Genomic DNA, 12187 nt, shown 5'->3' with positions numbered 1-12187 from the left:
AATTGTTCCTGTCCCCAGCTTCCCACCACAGACTGTGCCAACCTGACTGTGGTGGACAGGACTAATGGGGCTGTGTCTTTGTGTCTGGAAGGGGCTATGTGAGGTGGAAATCACGCCTGTTGCATGGCTTTGCACTCATCTTTGCTCGGATGCTTTGAAATGCAGGCATTTCAGAGGTGAGGAGGGCCTGAAAAATAGTGTTTTGGGGCAGGGCAAAGGGCTGGTGGGATGGGGTGGGATGAATGACTGTGATCACAGTGTTGTCTGTGCTCTCTTTTTGTGCTACTGCTGTATCAATTCATCTGTTAACAATTCTGTGTCATGAACTCATCACACTGTTGTTGTTTGATCTGGTTATGCATGAGAAGCATCTTCTCCAGGCTGAGGTTTTCCTGCCAAGAAGCAAATAATACTTGGTTGTGGGGCTATGACTGTGCTGCTGCGGCAACATTTCTCCTGATTTTTGTGCTGCCAAAAATAAACTTTATTGTGCCTCCATCACTAATTCACAAAGATAGTCTGCTGCTGAGCATCCTATGCACCATGACCAAACAGGGTTTTGTCTCCTGCCCTGTCTCTGAGCTGCCTTTGTGCAGGCAGGGCAGGCTGGTCACCCTTGTTAACCCTTGGCTGGTCACAGTGATGCTGTGTTTTGCCTGGGCCTATCTCATCCCAGACAGCACAAGGTGGCTCAGCCTCTTGGTGTGATGGAGCATTGAGCTCTGACCTAGGGGAATTCTGCACACCTCTGCTGATCTCCAAGTAGCCCTTACGGCTGGAGCAGGCCTGTCTCCCAGCAAGAGTTAGCTCTTAGGGGGACCCAAAAAGCATTGCAGTGGAAGTGGGTGAGAAGTGGCTCTGCTGTGTCCTCCAAACTGCCAACCTGCAACTCTGCAGCATCTCCTCTTTCCCTAACTTCATCTCAAGGTGAGGGTTTTTTCCAGTACAGTTGAAGGGTGAAAAGCCGCTCTTCCTTTGCTGACAGACTGCTGTGTGGATACAGGAGCCTCACAAACGGGTGTCCTGATCCTGTGCTGCCTTCCCTGTGCTGAGCTTATGGCAGGCGCTTGTGCAGTGTTATCTGTGCAGCATCCAGTCCTCTTGGTCTTCACAGCAGGGCTGCAGAGAAGTAACCACCCTTGACCAAAACAGGTCTGTCCTTCAGAGGTGTTTTAAGGCTTTAGTAGTTCCCTCCTACCATTTGATGCTTATGGCTCCATGTTCTGCCAGCAAATGGCAAGCAGTACCTTCAGTGAAAACATGACCTTGAATCCTTGCGCTTATTTTGGTGCTAAAAACTGGGGAATAGCAGCTGATCCGTGACATGCTGCAGAATAGCTAATCCTTTCTGTGGTGGCTGGAGCCAGAGCAATCAGTGCCAGCACTATGCAACTGGGGAGTGTGGAACTGACTGCAGCAGCTCTGTGGGATCCCTCCTGACTTATTACTGAAGAGCAGGCGAGGCAGAAGCTCTGTGCGTGGATGCTGGGGGCCTTTGATGAGAAGGACTTTTCCCTGGGACTAATGCAGGCGTGTTGGCTGCTGGCCAATTCTTCTGCCAGATGCTTGGGTCTTATTGCTTCTGGACAGCCCCTTCCCTCTGCTGCAGCTGGCCTGCCCATCTATCAGTGTTAGAAGACCTTATAATAAGCCACAGTGAGTCAGAATTAGCCAGAACAATTCCGAAGAAAACAGACGGGGATAATCCAGTCTGTAATCGTGACTTTCTCCCTTGTTGCAGCTCAGTGTACTCGCCAGTCAGCTCTCAGGCTCCTCTCCCTTCAGTTGCAGACATTTGTGTCTGCTCCCAGGGCCTGAATTTTACACTGCTGTATTTAGAGGGTGGAAGCAAGGTCTTTGAAGGCCTCTGAGAAATACCTTTCATACATAATAGTTTCCTACCAGTATCTCAGCAGGCTTCAGAAATGAAAACAGCTGCATCTCTCCTGCCCTTCATGGCTACTTCAGTGATGCTTATGAGTCTGTCATCAGCAGTCTCTCTGCTTCAAGAGAACTGCTTTAATGCTATTTACTGTCTTGCAGCCACTGGTGTTGCTCTGGAAGGTAAAAAAAAAAAGAAAAGCTGTGTTTTGACTGACAATTACTGTGTTCTTTGGCACTGTGAGTGTTGGATGAGTCCTGCTGCAGCTGGGACACCCCAAAAACTTGTAGAGTCTGTGCAGGGTGAGTGTCCGTGGTTAATCTGGATTTGCCCCAGGTTCAACCTTCTGAGTGGTTTCAGCATCCTTTGATTTTTTATTTTTTTTTTTGTCCTTAGAGAAATAGACCAAGATTTGCCTCCTAGTCATGGAGTCTGCTGTCAGCCAAGATGAATGGACATCAGTTAATGGCAGATGGGCCAAGGACATGTAAAACTGCCCTCCTCCCTTCCATCTCTAATTAGTCTCTTCCTCCATATTTGCTACAACCATGTTTATCACTGGCTTCTGGTTCTCAGTTCATTATTTCATTGCTCCTGACGTGATGAGAGAAAATGTTTTGTTGATGAAAGCCTTTCTAGGAATGTGGGAACAGCAGGTTCCTGTGTATCTGCAGTATCCTGCCTCCAATACCCAACTTGTGAAGCCATGGAGGAAAGAATGAAGAAATTGTGAACAGTTTGTCAGATCCCTTTTTTGCTACAGAGAGCTTTGGCATCACTGTCACCTTATAGCTGAGAGCTTCTTATATAAGTGTGAATTATAATTAAGTCATTAAATATCCTCCCTCTCTGTTTACCAAGAGTAAACAACCATTTCCAGCTTTCCTTTGCTGCCACATGGTCTGGAGTGCTCTCCTACAAAGTCTTAATCTTGTTAATGCTGTAGTATCTCTGTTTAAGCCCCCAGTGATCTATTTTTACTCAAAGTGTTTGCTATTTGGAAACTCAGGCATCTGGTGGAGCTCTGATAAAGTCTATGTGTGCTTTGTTTATAGGGGCTTTGCTCACAGAGTTGACTTTCCAGGGGCACAGGGCTGGAATGACTCAGTAGCATTTTGTCCCCCATGCTAACAATGAATCTGAGAGCTGCCAAGTGTTGCAAGTCTTTTGGCCAAGTCCAGGAGTATGTGGTGACAGTGAAGGCATCTGGCTGTGCAGTCAAAGCCAAACTGCAGGGTGCAGGTGCTTAGAGGTGGGTTGATCTGTGCATGAAGAAGTGAAATACCTTAAAGCCTTTGGAGAGGGTACTAGAACCAGCATGTGTCATGCAGGGCAGCAGTACAGCTGAGAGAAGCATCATACATTGAGGGAACTTTTTGTCCTCTAATGAAAAGTAGTTTTGGTCAGTTTTTTATAAATAGACCCTCAGCTTCTTTGTAACAAATGCCCCTGGGCTCTTTCTGGCAGATGCAGCTGAACTGTATTTAACCGGTATGTGTAGTGACCTATACATAGTAATATTCACTTTCCTATTGTCTTCAGACTTGCTGAACTGGATGGAGGCTACATTAGATGGTGACACAGATCCTATTCCATGCCTTTTTTTTTCTTCTGCAAATATCTGTTGAGACGTATCCGTTAATTAAAATTCGGGAAAGGCACTGGCAGGGGTTCTGGGGAACATTCACAAATAGCTGCTGCCAATGAAAATTGTGTTGGACTAGCAGGCTGTGGGATGTATCACTGCTGGAGAAACGTGTGGCCTGGGAGGTGGGCAGATGCACAGCCCGAGTCCTGAGCAGTGATCTGGTCTCCCCAGGGACCTTTTATACCTCCAGGCAGAGCTGAGGTAGCGAAAGTAGAGCAGTGCAGAGATGGTAACAAGCAGCCTGGCTGTCTGGGGGTGGTGTTGGTTGGAACAGGCAGTATTTTGAGGTGGCCAGATGGATGCTTTTTCTGGGTTCAGCAATTACATAACTATGGGATGTGTCCTGGGACTGTGCAGGGGAGGTTTTTAATTATTCAGATTAAGTTTGCCTAGATTCTCTGAAGTGGAGAGGAAAAAAAATCAAGGATTCTTGTTGTGATTATTTTTAAATTGCTTTGGAAACACAAGGCACAGAAGGCGTGTGGTGTGCTAAAACAGGGGGAAAAACACCCTTACAGCTCAGTCAACACAGGACTGAGGAGCAGGCTAACCAGTGTTAAATGCCTGTACTAAATGTGTGGCTTCCCAGCTGCAGCTGTGGAGCAGTTTCACTCCCTCAGAAGAACTAATGGCAGGACCTTTGTCTTGCAGATCATCAGAAGATGTGCTACTCTGCCCTGGTGCTGGCCATGATGTTCTCCATGGGGGAGCCCCTGCCATATCACCACTATGGTAAGAGTGGGTTGTGCTCACAGCTTGGCAGGACAGCAGAGCTGATGGTGGGACATCTGGGGCGTGCTGGCAGACACGGGGAAGGGACCTTTGGCCAAGGTGGGGACAGCTCAGTGGAAGGCTCAGCAAGGGTAGGGTCTGTCCTTTATCAGCAGAGCCCAGCAGCTGAAGCACTGGGCTGAGATGCCAGATTTGCAGCAGCACACTGCTCTAACTCTGGGTTAGAGCAGTGGAGGACTGAATGCCATACTGTAGAAGAGGTGGATTCGCCCATCACTGTAACTAGGTGGCATTTTGGTTTACCTCTGGCCTCTGTGAAAGCACACACCTCTTACTTGCTTTAGAGACTGTCTGCTGATGAGGCTGAGATCCCAGATCCCTCCATGAACGCCCACTAAGGCTGTCAGCTGCATAATGTGGCCTCTTTCTGGTCTCTTTTCTAACAGGATAGTGCAGCCCTGTGTAGTTTAAGCTCTTAGGGAAAGTGGAGATGATTAAGGGTTTTGCAGTCAATAATGAAGTGTAAATGTTCTGCCTGTTTTCTCCTCTGTCTTTTCAGCCTTCAGCCAGAAAGCCCTTGACTGCTTCTAGCCAAGGCTCTGTTTTGTTCCATGTACTTGGGAAACTCCTGGGCTTAGTTTTCCTAGAAATGCAGTAGAGACTTTTATAAGTATCTCCTCAGCACCTTTACTTAACACCCAGTAAACACATAAAAGATTTAAACTGATGCGATAGAGACCAGAGTGAGCTTCCACACCTCCTGCTTTTCTCTCCTCATGTAACCCTGGCAATTATTTCCTGCAGGTGGACTTATTTGCATGAGCTCCTGAGCTTTCCTAATAGCTAAATTGAAAAAATGGTTATTACTAATGATCTAGATTATTAGGGGGTTTTTTTAAATAGATTAATTAAACCAGTGGTCAAGAATACAAATATTTTCCTATCTTGAAGCCTTCACTGACAGCAGTGGTGCTGAAACAGTTAGAGCAGGATTTGGTGTTTTATTTACTCAAAAAAAATTGCCAGTGGGGGACCAAATTTCACTGTTCCCTTGCACCATGGACAGTTCTCTGAGCCACTTGTCTCTTACACAAAGACACTTCAGTGGTCTGTCTAGTCCACTTGTAGGGCTGTTCATTCCCTGGAGGCTGACATTAGCATTCCACTAATGGTTTTCAAGCATAAAAGCACAGAGAAGGGGTCTGTGTATGGTCCCTTGTTGCTTGGTTTATTTTCACTGTGCTGTAAATGCCCCTTTCTCCTTGTGCAGAACATCTCAACTCTCAGTTTGTGCAGTTCCTGCTGGATGTGATTGAGGATGGGCTGCCCTCGGACACCACTGACCAGCTGCCTGACTTATTTGTCAACGTCCTTCTGGCCTTCAATCTCCACATTCCAGGTTGAATTGGTGCTGCTCTGCCTTGGCAGGATTTCAGTGGTCTGGAGTGATGGTGTGAAGAATGGGGAGGGAGAATCTCACTGGGTCTTGATGGTGCTATAACCACCCCTCCAGCTCCCCTAGTCTTGGGCACTACACTGTGTTTAAATATGGTGCAGAATCCTAGAGGAAAATACGGTCATGAGGACAGGCAGTGCATCAAGTCCCTAGAGAAGGGCACTTGCCCTCAACCTGCCTGTGTGTTTTGAATCCTGTTGGAAGATTGGAGCGTAGTTCCAGGTCCTGCTAAAAAAGGCCAGAGTCTCCTGTCGCTCCCAGTTGTTCTGTTTCTCTTGTTCTGCTTCATGGCTTTATCCTTGACTTTGTGAAGACAGGGGAGGATAAAGCAGTGATGACGTGTCCAGTAATTTACCTGTTTTTTTGAATTGCGCATCATTAAAATTTATGTGAAAGTTTCTAATTTCATGTGAAAGTTGATTGCACGGAGACTGATTAAGTATATCTCTGCTGCTTTCATTCATTACCCCTTCCCACACTTACCCATATCCTCGCTGGCTGCAGTAATTAGGCAGTAATGCATGACAGGCAGTGTGTTTCTGGGGATTATTGCCCACCTGGGGCGTAGCCGAGAGCAGTGACTTGTTCTCTGTTGCTAAGAATGTGTTAAATGATGTTCTGGTTGCTTATTAGTGGATTGAATTTTTTATTCCTCTGTCTGTAAGATTCATCTATTGTGCAGTTCAGTGGTGCAGCATTAGTTCAAAAACTCTTCTAAAACCATATTATATCGATGCCCTTCAATATAAAGGATCCTGAGGCACTTTGCAGCCTGTGAAATATTACAGATCACAGAAATAGTCAACGCTGTGCTGTTTGTATGATTCTGAGTGCAAATACACACACATGTTAAGGTCTGTTAGGGTAAATGTATTTTAGTTATAGCAAATCACCCCCAAAGCAGGCTAGGGGACAGTTCCTAGAAGAAGTCTTCTGCCCATACCCTTGCATAGTTGAGTGCTGGGAAGGACTTTTCCCTTCTGGGATGCTCTTGGGACCCTCCTTAAGAGAAATATCAAGACTAAGTTCCAGCAGGGTTAGGTTTAGGGAGCCCAATGGTAATCTGGGAATCAGATGTACAGAGAAAGCACCAAGGCCCAAGTGTTTCATGTGCCGTTTCCAGATTTACTTCACCTTCCCTCTCCCTGCCTATCCACTCTGTGGGGCTGAAATTTTTCATACCCCTGATAAACTATGGTTCCCCAAAGCTCCCCAGAGCACTGATGTGAAATAGGATCCCCCCATTATGTGTTTTTATTACCATGGTCTTCAGGAAACAAAGGGATGTGCTAAACAGGTTTCTTGCTCAGTTCCAGAACACAGTGTGATCATGACTACAATAAGCAAGCACTCGAATGTCAAGACTTTCACAGAGAAGCTGCTGCTGCTGCTGAACAGAGGAGGTGAGTGTTTGTGGCACTCTTGTGTGTGCCTGGCAGGGGGTGCAGCTCATGTTGGCTCAGGGAGACAAGCCTGGTGCTTATTATGGGGTGGGATGTCAGGGATGCAGGTAGCTGAGGACCTGTCGGCTCAGGCAGGATGTGCTGCTTCCTGGTGAGTTTGTGAGGGTGACAGTCTGCACTGTTGAGGATGGAGCTGCACAAGGAATAAGGTGATGCTGATGGCATGTAGGAAGAGGGGAGTGGCCTCTGGGCTGCAGTTTCCACGTACTCCTGGGTCAGATCAGCCCCACTTCACGGCATGGCCAGCTGCCACCTGGGCAAGCTCTTGTCTGGGAGGAAGACTGGTCCTGGGCCACTTCTGTCCTTGGACAGGCAGGACTCAGTGAGTGCTGGCACACAAACCTCAGCCAGTGCTGGCAATCACTTGCCTTGAGGGAGAGATCCAGAGGGAGCTGTTGCCTTCCGAAATGCTGCCTAGAGTGCAACTTTGCATTTCGAAATCACCAGCAGAGGGTTAGTATTGTGTCGGATCCAGGCATGGAATGAAATCCACTGCACCTCAGATCTGTTGCAGAGCAGATTGCTGGAAAGCTGGAGATCTCCATGGGAAGAGCAGTGCCAGGTCTTTCAGCCTGCGCTGCATGACACTATTGTGCTTTTTAATACCTTCTGGAGCACAGGGGCTTTGCTGCCTGAGATTCATTTTGTTGATTTGCTGGAAATAACTCATCCTGGGACGCTTGCAGCTCATCTTACGCTGGCTTTAGTTCTCTTTGGGGTAACAAATCACTGTCTCCACACTATATCAGCTTGAGGGCAGCCGGCACCTCAGTGCTCTTCTGTCTGGCCTCGTCCCAAAGCCTTTGTTTAGCCCTTTCCCTGCCAGAATCCCTGCAGGGATCACCTTACAGTGAGGAGCTGGGTGAAGAAAGAGGGGGGGACCAAAACCTAATGAAGATGCTTCTCTTTTTGCCTGCCTTCCTGACAACTGCTGGCAGGGCTGCAGTGGCCCAGAGCCCTCATGAGGTGTGCAGGGATGTGTTTTGGAAGAGAACAGGATGTGGTGACTCATTTAAACTTGGAAGTGTTTCTTTTCTTGCTTCTGGGACAGTACTAGCCTGGTCTCTGGTGAAAGCTTAATTTTGGTACAGGCTCTGATGTGCTTTTCAGAGGGGTCATTGGACTAGACTTAATAAACCAGGGAGAAAATGAGTGGTGGCTGTTGAGCAAAGAGGGGAGACACTGAGAGGCGATGTGCTAATGAGCTCTCACCTGGGATGGTAGGTGAGACATAAACAGTGATTAATGCTAATCATAATGAGTTTGGTCTCATCTTGGTACCCTGCAGAGCTGCCATCCTGATTACACACCTTCGTGCAAGGCACTGAGGTCTGCGGGCATGAATCTCTCTTCATGGGCAGGGAGGGCCAGGATGAGGGCAGGGCAGCCTCTTCTCCAGAGCCAAAGGGTCTAATGAAGGGATGTGCTCTGAAGATGGAGGAGGGGGGCAACGGGGAACATGTGGCTTAGCACAGTCTCTCTGCCTCCCCCAGATGATCCAGTTTGCATCTTCAAGCATCAACCTCAGCCACCACACTCCGTGCTGAAGTTTCTGCAGGACATCTTTGCCAGCAAGGACACAGCCAGCATCTTCTATCACACAGACATGATGGTCCTGATAGACATCCTGGTGCGGCAGATTGCTGATCTCTCCCCAGGAGACAAGGTGCTCACACCAACCCATGGGCATTGGGGAAGGGAGCATAGTCCCAAAGCAGTGGTGTTTCTCCTGTCCCCCTGTAGGGCTTCCTGCTGCAGGCGAGAATGGAGTCTTGGGCACAACATTTCTGAGTGCTCAAATCAACCTTGAGAGCTGAGGAAAAAGGGGGGATTTATCCTGCCCAGCCATAGGCATATTAGAAGAAAGATCTGCCAGGCTTCTGGTGGTCTGCAGCCCAGAGATCTTTGGGAATAGGGACCCTCTGTGAGTAGTAGAAGTAGGAGGAACCTCTCTGGTTTGGTATCGCAAGAGGCAGGGGATGTGCACGTGTTTGAGGGTGGGTGAGGAGCAGCACTGGGTTGCTGTGGGAAAAGCAGAGTTTTCCATAGTTACTAATAAGCCTTAAGGAAAAGCAGGTGCCTCTGGAGTCGTGCTCTGGTTGGTGGAGCAGCAGCAGCTGTTCCTGTGCTCATGCTGCACTGGAGGCTGGCGTGCTTGTTTATCTCACTTTAAATCTTTCACTGTGCTCTGTGGTTTCTCTCCCCTCCCACTTGGCAGCTGAGGATGGAGTATCTGTCTTTGATGCACGCCATCATCCGCTCCACGCCCTATCTGCAGCACCAGCACCGCCTCGCTGACCTGCAGGGCATCCTGCAGCGCATCCTGGGCGAGGAGGAGGAGGACCAGCAGTGCCAGATGGACAAACTGATCATCCTGGAGATTTACAAGGAGTTCCCAGAAATCTCTCCCGGTACCAGCTAATGCTCCTCAGCTTGGACTGGAGTTTGAACCACTTGGATCGATGACGTCTCTTGTTGACACTTTCTCCCCATTCCCTCCCAGTACAGCTCATACCTTATATCCCTCTGTGCGAGGCCTAAGGTTGGGACAGCGTTCACCGGCCCTTTAGAAACGCCAGTGGCAGAAAGGGCATGTGGTGCCCCCAGGGCCTGGTGCCCGGGGCAGTTGGAGTGGGATGGGCGCTGGCGCGTGGTTTTCCTGCAAGGCTCGGGCAGGAGCTATTTGGGCAGCTGGTGTTAGTGGGAAGGGCAGAGAGCTTGCGGGGGGCTTAGCAGCCAGTGGGGGGGTGTGTTTAGCTGCACTGGTGTCCCAAGGTCCTGAAGAGAAAGGCCTTTGCCTTAGAGTATTACTTCTTTTCCATGTGCATCTCTCTCCCTGCAGTGACCAAGTGGAGTCTGCTGGTGCTTGGAAGAAGCTTTCGTAACATCTGTTTTGTTTTCTGCTGCTAGTGCCAATGTGCTGCAGCCCTGCCAAGGGAAGGTAGCTGCTCGCTGTCTAACGCCTCGTCTAGTGAGCCTTTCACTTCCTCCTGGCCCTCAGCTTTGCCTCTAGGCAGCAGCCCACCTTGGGTCACGGAGGTCTTACCCCAGCAGCTGCTTTTTTCAATCTGCTTTCTATAGTGATGTTTAAATTTGAATTTCTTGCACACTGTGGCAGCCTAGAAGTAACAGCCATGTGGATGATGCTGCCTTTAGGAAGCCCTTGGCCCAGACACAGCACAAAGACGTGTCCTGCCAAGTGAAAGCTGCCGCTTGCCAGCCCTCTCGCAGCGTTGCCCGCGAGCAGAGGGGCTGCCTGCGGGCAGGTGTGCTCTGTTCATGAAGCGTGTGGATTTCTTGCCTTGAGCTTCATAGTAGCTCTGCCTCGCTGCCCTCCCTCTCCCCATGGCAGCACTCGGAGGCAGTGTGAGCCTGGTGTCCAGTAGCTGTTTGTGACTACGCTAAGTGTGGGGAACCCTTATTTATATTTCCTTTAGGTTTCTAGTAAATGGGATTAACCTATTTGCCTGTTAGAGATAGTCACACACACTAATGTGGGTCTCTTAGATATTTGTGTGCGCAGTCTGGTCACTCTCTGTCCCTAGGTCTTCCTTTGCAGTACCCAATGTAGGAGCAGTTGGAAAGTGGAACTGGAAATACTGGGGACTTTTTTTTTTTTTTCTTTTTTTTTTTTTTTGTTATCTTGAGGTGATGACATGAGCTCTGCTCTGCAGGCCTGGACTGGCCACTGGGGCAGTGATGCTTGGGAACAGAGGGGATTGGCTTGGCAGCCAAGGGAGGCAAGGACCTCCTGAAGTCAGCCTGGGAATGCCCAAGCTTAATAACCACCCTAGTAGAGAAACCTATTTTTTCCCTGTAAAAATGTATGAATGTCAAAAGGGATCCTGTATTTTCTTAAACACTAAGTGTAACCTGCAGAGGAATAAAAATGTCTTAAACTGGATTTCTGTGAGTGTAGCCCTGCCTGCCCTGCCCTGTCATGGGGGAACCAAAGTGGTGGGGGGACTCGGGTGCCTGCTGCCCACTGAGGCAAAGCACTGGATGCTGACATCCAAATGGGGGTAACCCAGTAGTTCTCCCACACTCACCTTCTTGCCTTGTGTTTTTCTGCCATGTTGCTGGCCAACAAGGAGTGGTGCAGGGCAGCAGCCCTTGCTGTAGGGGCACAGTCATCATTCCTGGGGGCCTGCCCAGTGTGGCTGCTCCAGATTAAGGGTTTTGGCAGAGCTGGACTCAGCAGTTCGCTCCCTGCAAGGCACGCGCAGCCTCAGCCAGCTCCCAGCGGAGCTGCCGAGGCAGCAAGCCCGGGCAGGAAGGGTTTAATGGTCTGTATCAAGTGCTAATGAATCGCTTTGGCTGTGGATGTCTGCTCCCAAACCTCAGCCCTGCGTGCGCAGCTTTGGGGGTGCCTGGGATGGCCGGGGGTGCGTGTGGTGGGAGGGCAGTGGGCGCTGGGTAAAGCACTGCCTTGGCAGCAGGGAAGCTGGTCTGTGTGCTGAGGGAGCCAGCCAGGCAGTGGGCTCAGCCCTGGCCAGGGGTAGGGGTGTAAATGCCAGGTGCAAGCTGTGCCACTCCAAACATGAGGACAGCATCAAGCACAGCTGCCTGCAGAAATGGAGCCAGGGCTGCGTCCCAGCTCCTGACTTGATAGGCCTGTAATCCTATCACTGAGCTCATACCTGAGCTGTATGAAGATCCAAAATCTATTTGTTTTTCAACTCATGTTTCCTAAGTGTCCAGGCGTGTGGCCTCGAAGTGTGTCAAGCTGCACACCTGGGGAGAATCACAACACAAGGGCTGCCAGCACTCTGTGGTGTCTCCCCTACAGTGGCTCTTCTCTGCCCCATTGCTCTGTGCAGCGCATGGTTGCATGTCCCCCTCAGCCAACCTTGGCTTGTTTCTGAGTGCTGCTGGGGCTTGTTGGCCCGTGCCCTGCTGCCGTGCTGGGATGTTCCTCTGGCACTTGCCCTCAGTGACGCAGCCCAGGCTTTGCTGTGCCAGGCAAACGCAGCAGCAGCAGAACCCAAGGCTGTGCTTGCCAGGAG

The 12187-nt window shown here is 49.5% G+C and overlaps 1 protein-coding gene across 1 annotated transcript in view; it reads left to right on the top strand.

Annotated features, from left to right (window-relative positions):
• Nucleotides 1-11085, top strand: part of NCKIPSD (NCK interacting protein with SH3 domain) — a 51294-nt gene extending 40209 nt beyond the window's left edge. The window contains exons 9-13 of the mRNA XM_017832456.1: nt 4182-4262; nt 5533-5661; nt 7029-7121; nt 8675-8847; nt 9400-11085. Of these exons, the coding sequence (XP_017687945.1) occupies nt 4182-4262; nt 5533-5661; nt 7029-7121; nt 8675-8847; nt 9400-9603 (680 nt within the window). The 3' untranslated portion in view covers nt 9604-11085. The remainder of the gene's footprint in view (nt 1-4181; nt 4263-5532; nt 5662-7028; nt 7122-8674; nt 8848-9399) is intronic.
• Nucleotides 11086-12187: the final 1102 nt, after the last annotated feature.

This window comes from Lepidothrix coronata, unplaced genomic scaffold (genome assembly GCF_001604755.1).
Source record: "Lepidothrix coronata isolate B3197 unplaced genomic scaffold, Lepidothrix_coronata-1.0 Scaffold202, whole genome shotgun sequence".
Taxonomy (NCBI): domain Eukaryota; kingdom Metazoa; phylum Chordata; class Aves; order Passeriformes; family Pipridae; genus Lepidothrix; species Lepidothrix coronata.
The sequence above is the reverse complement of the archived record's forward strand: the minus strand, read 5'-3'. Positions and strand labels throughout refer to the sequence as shown.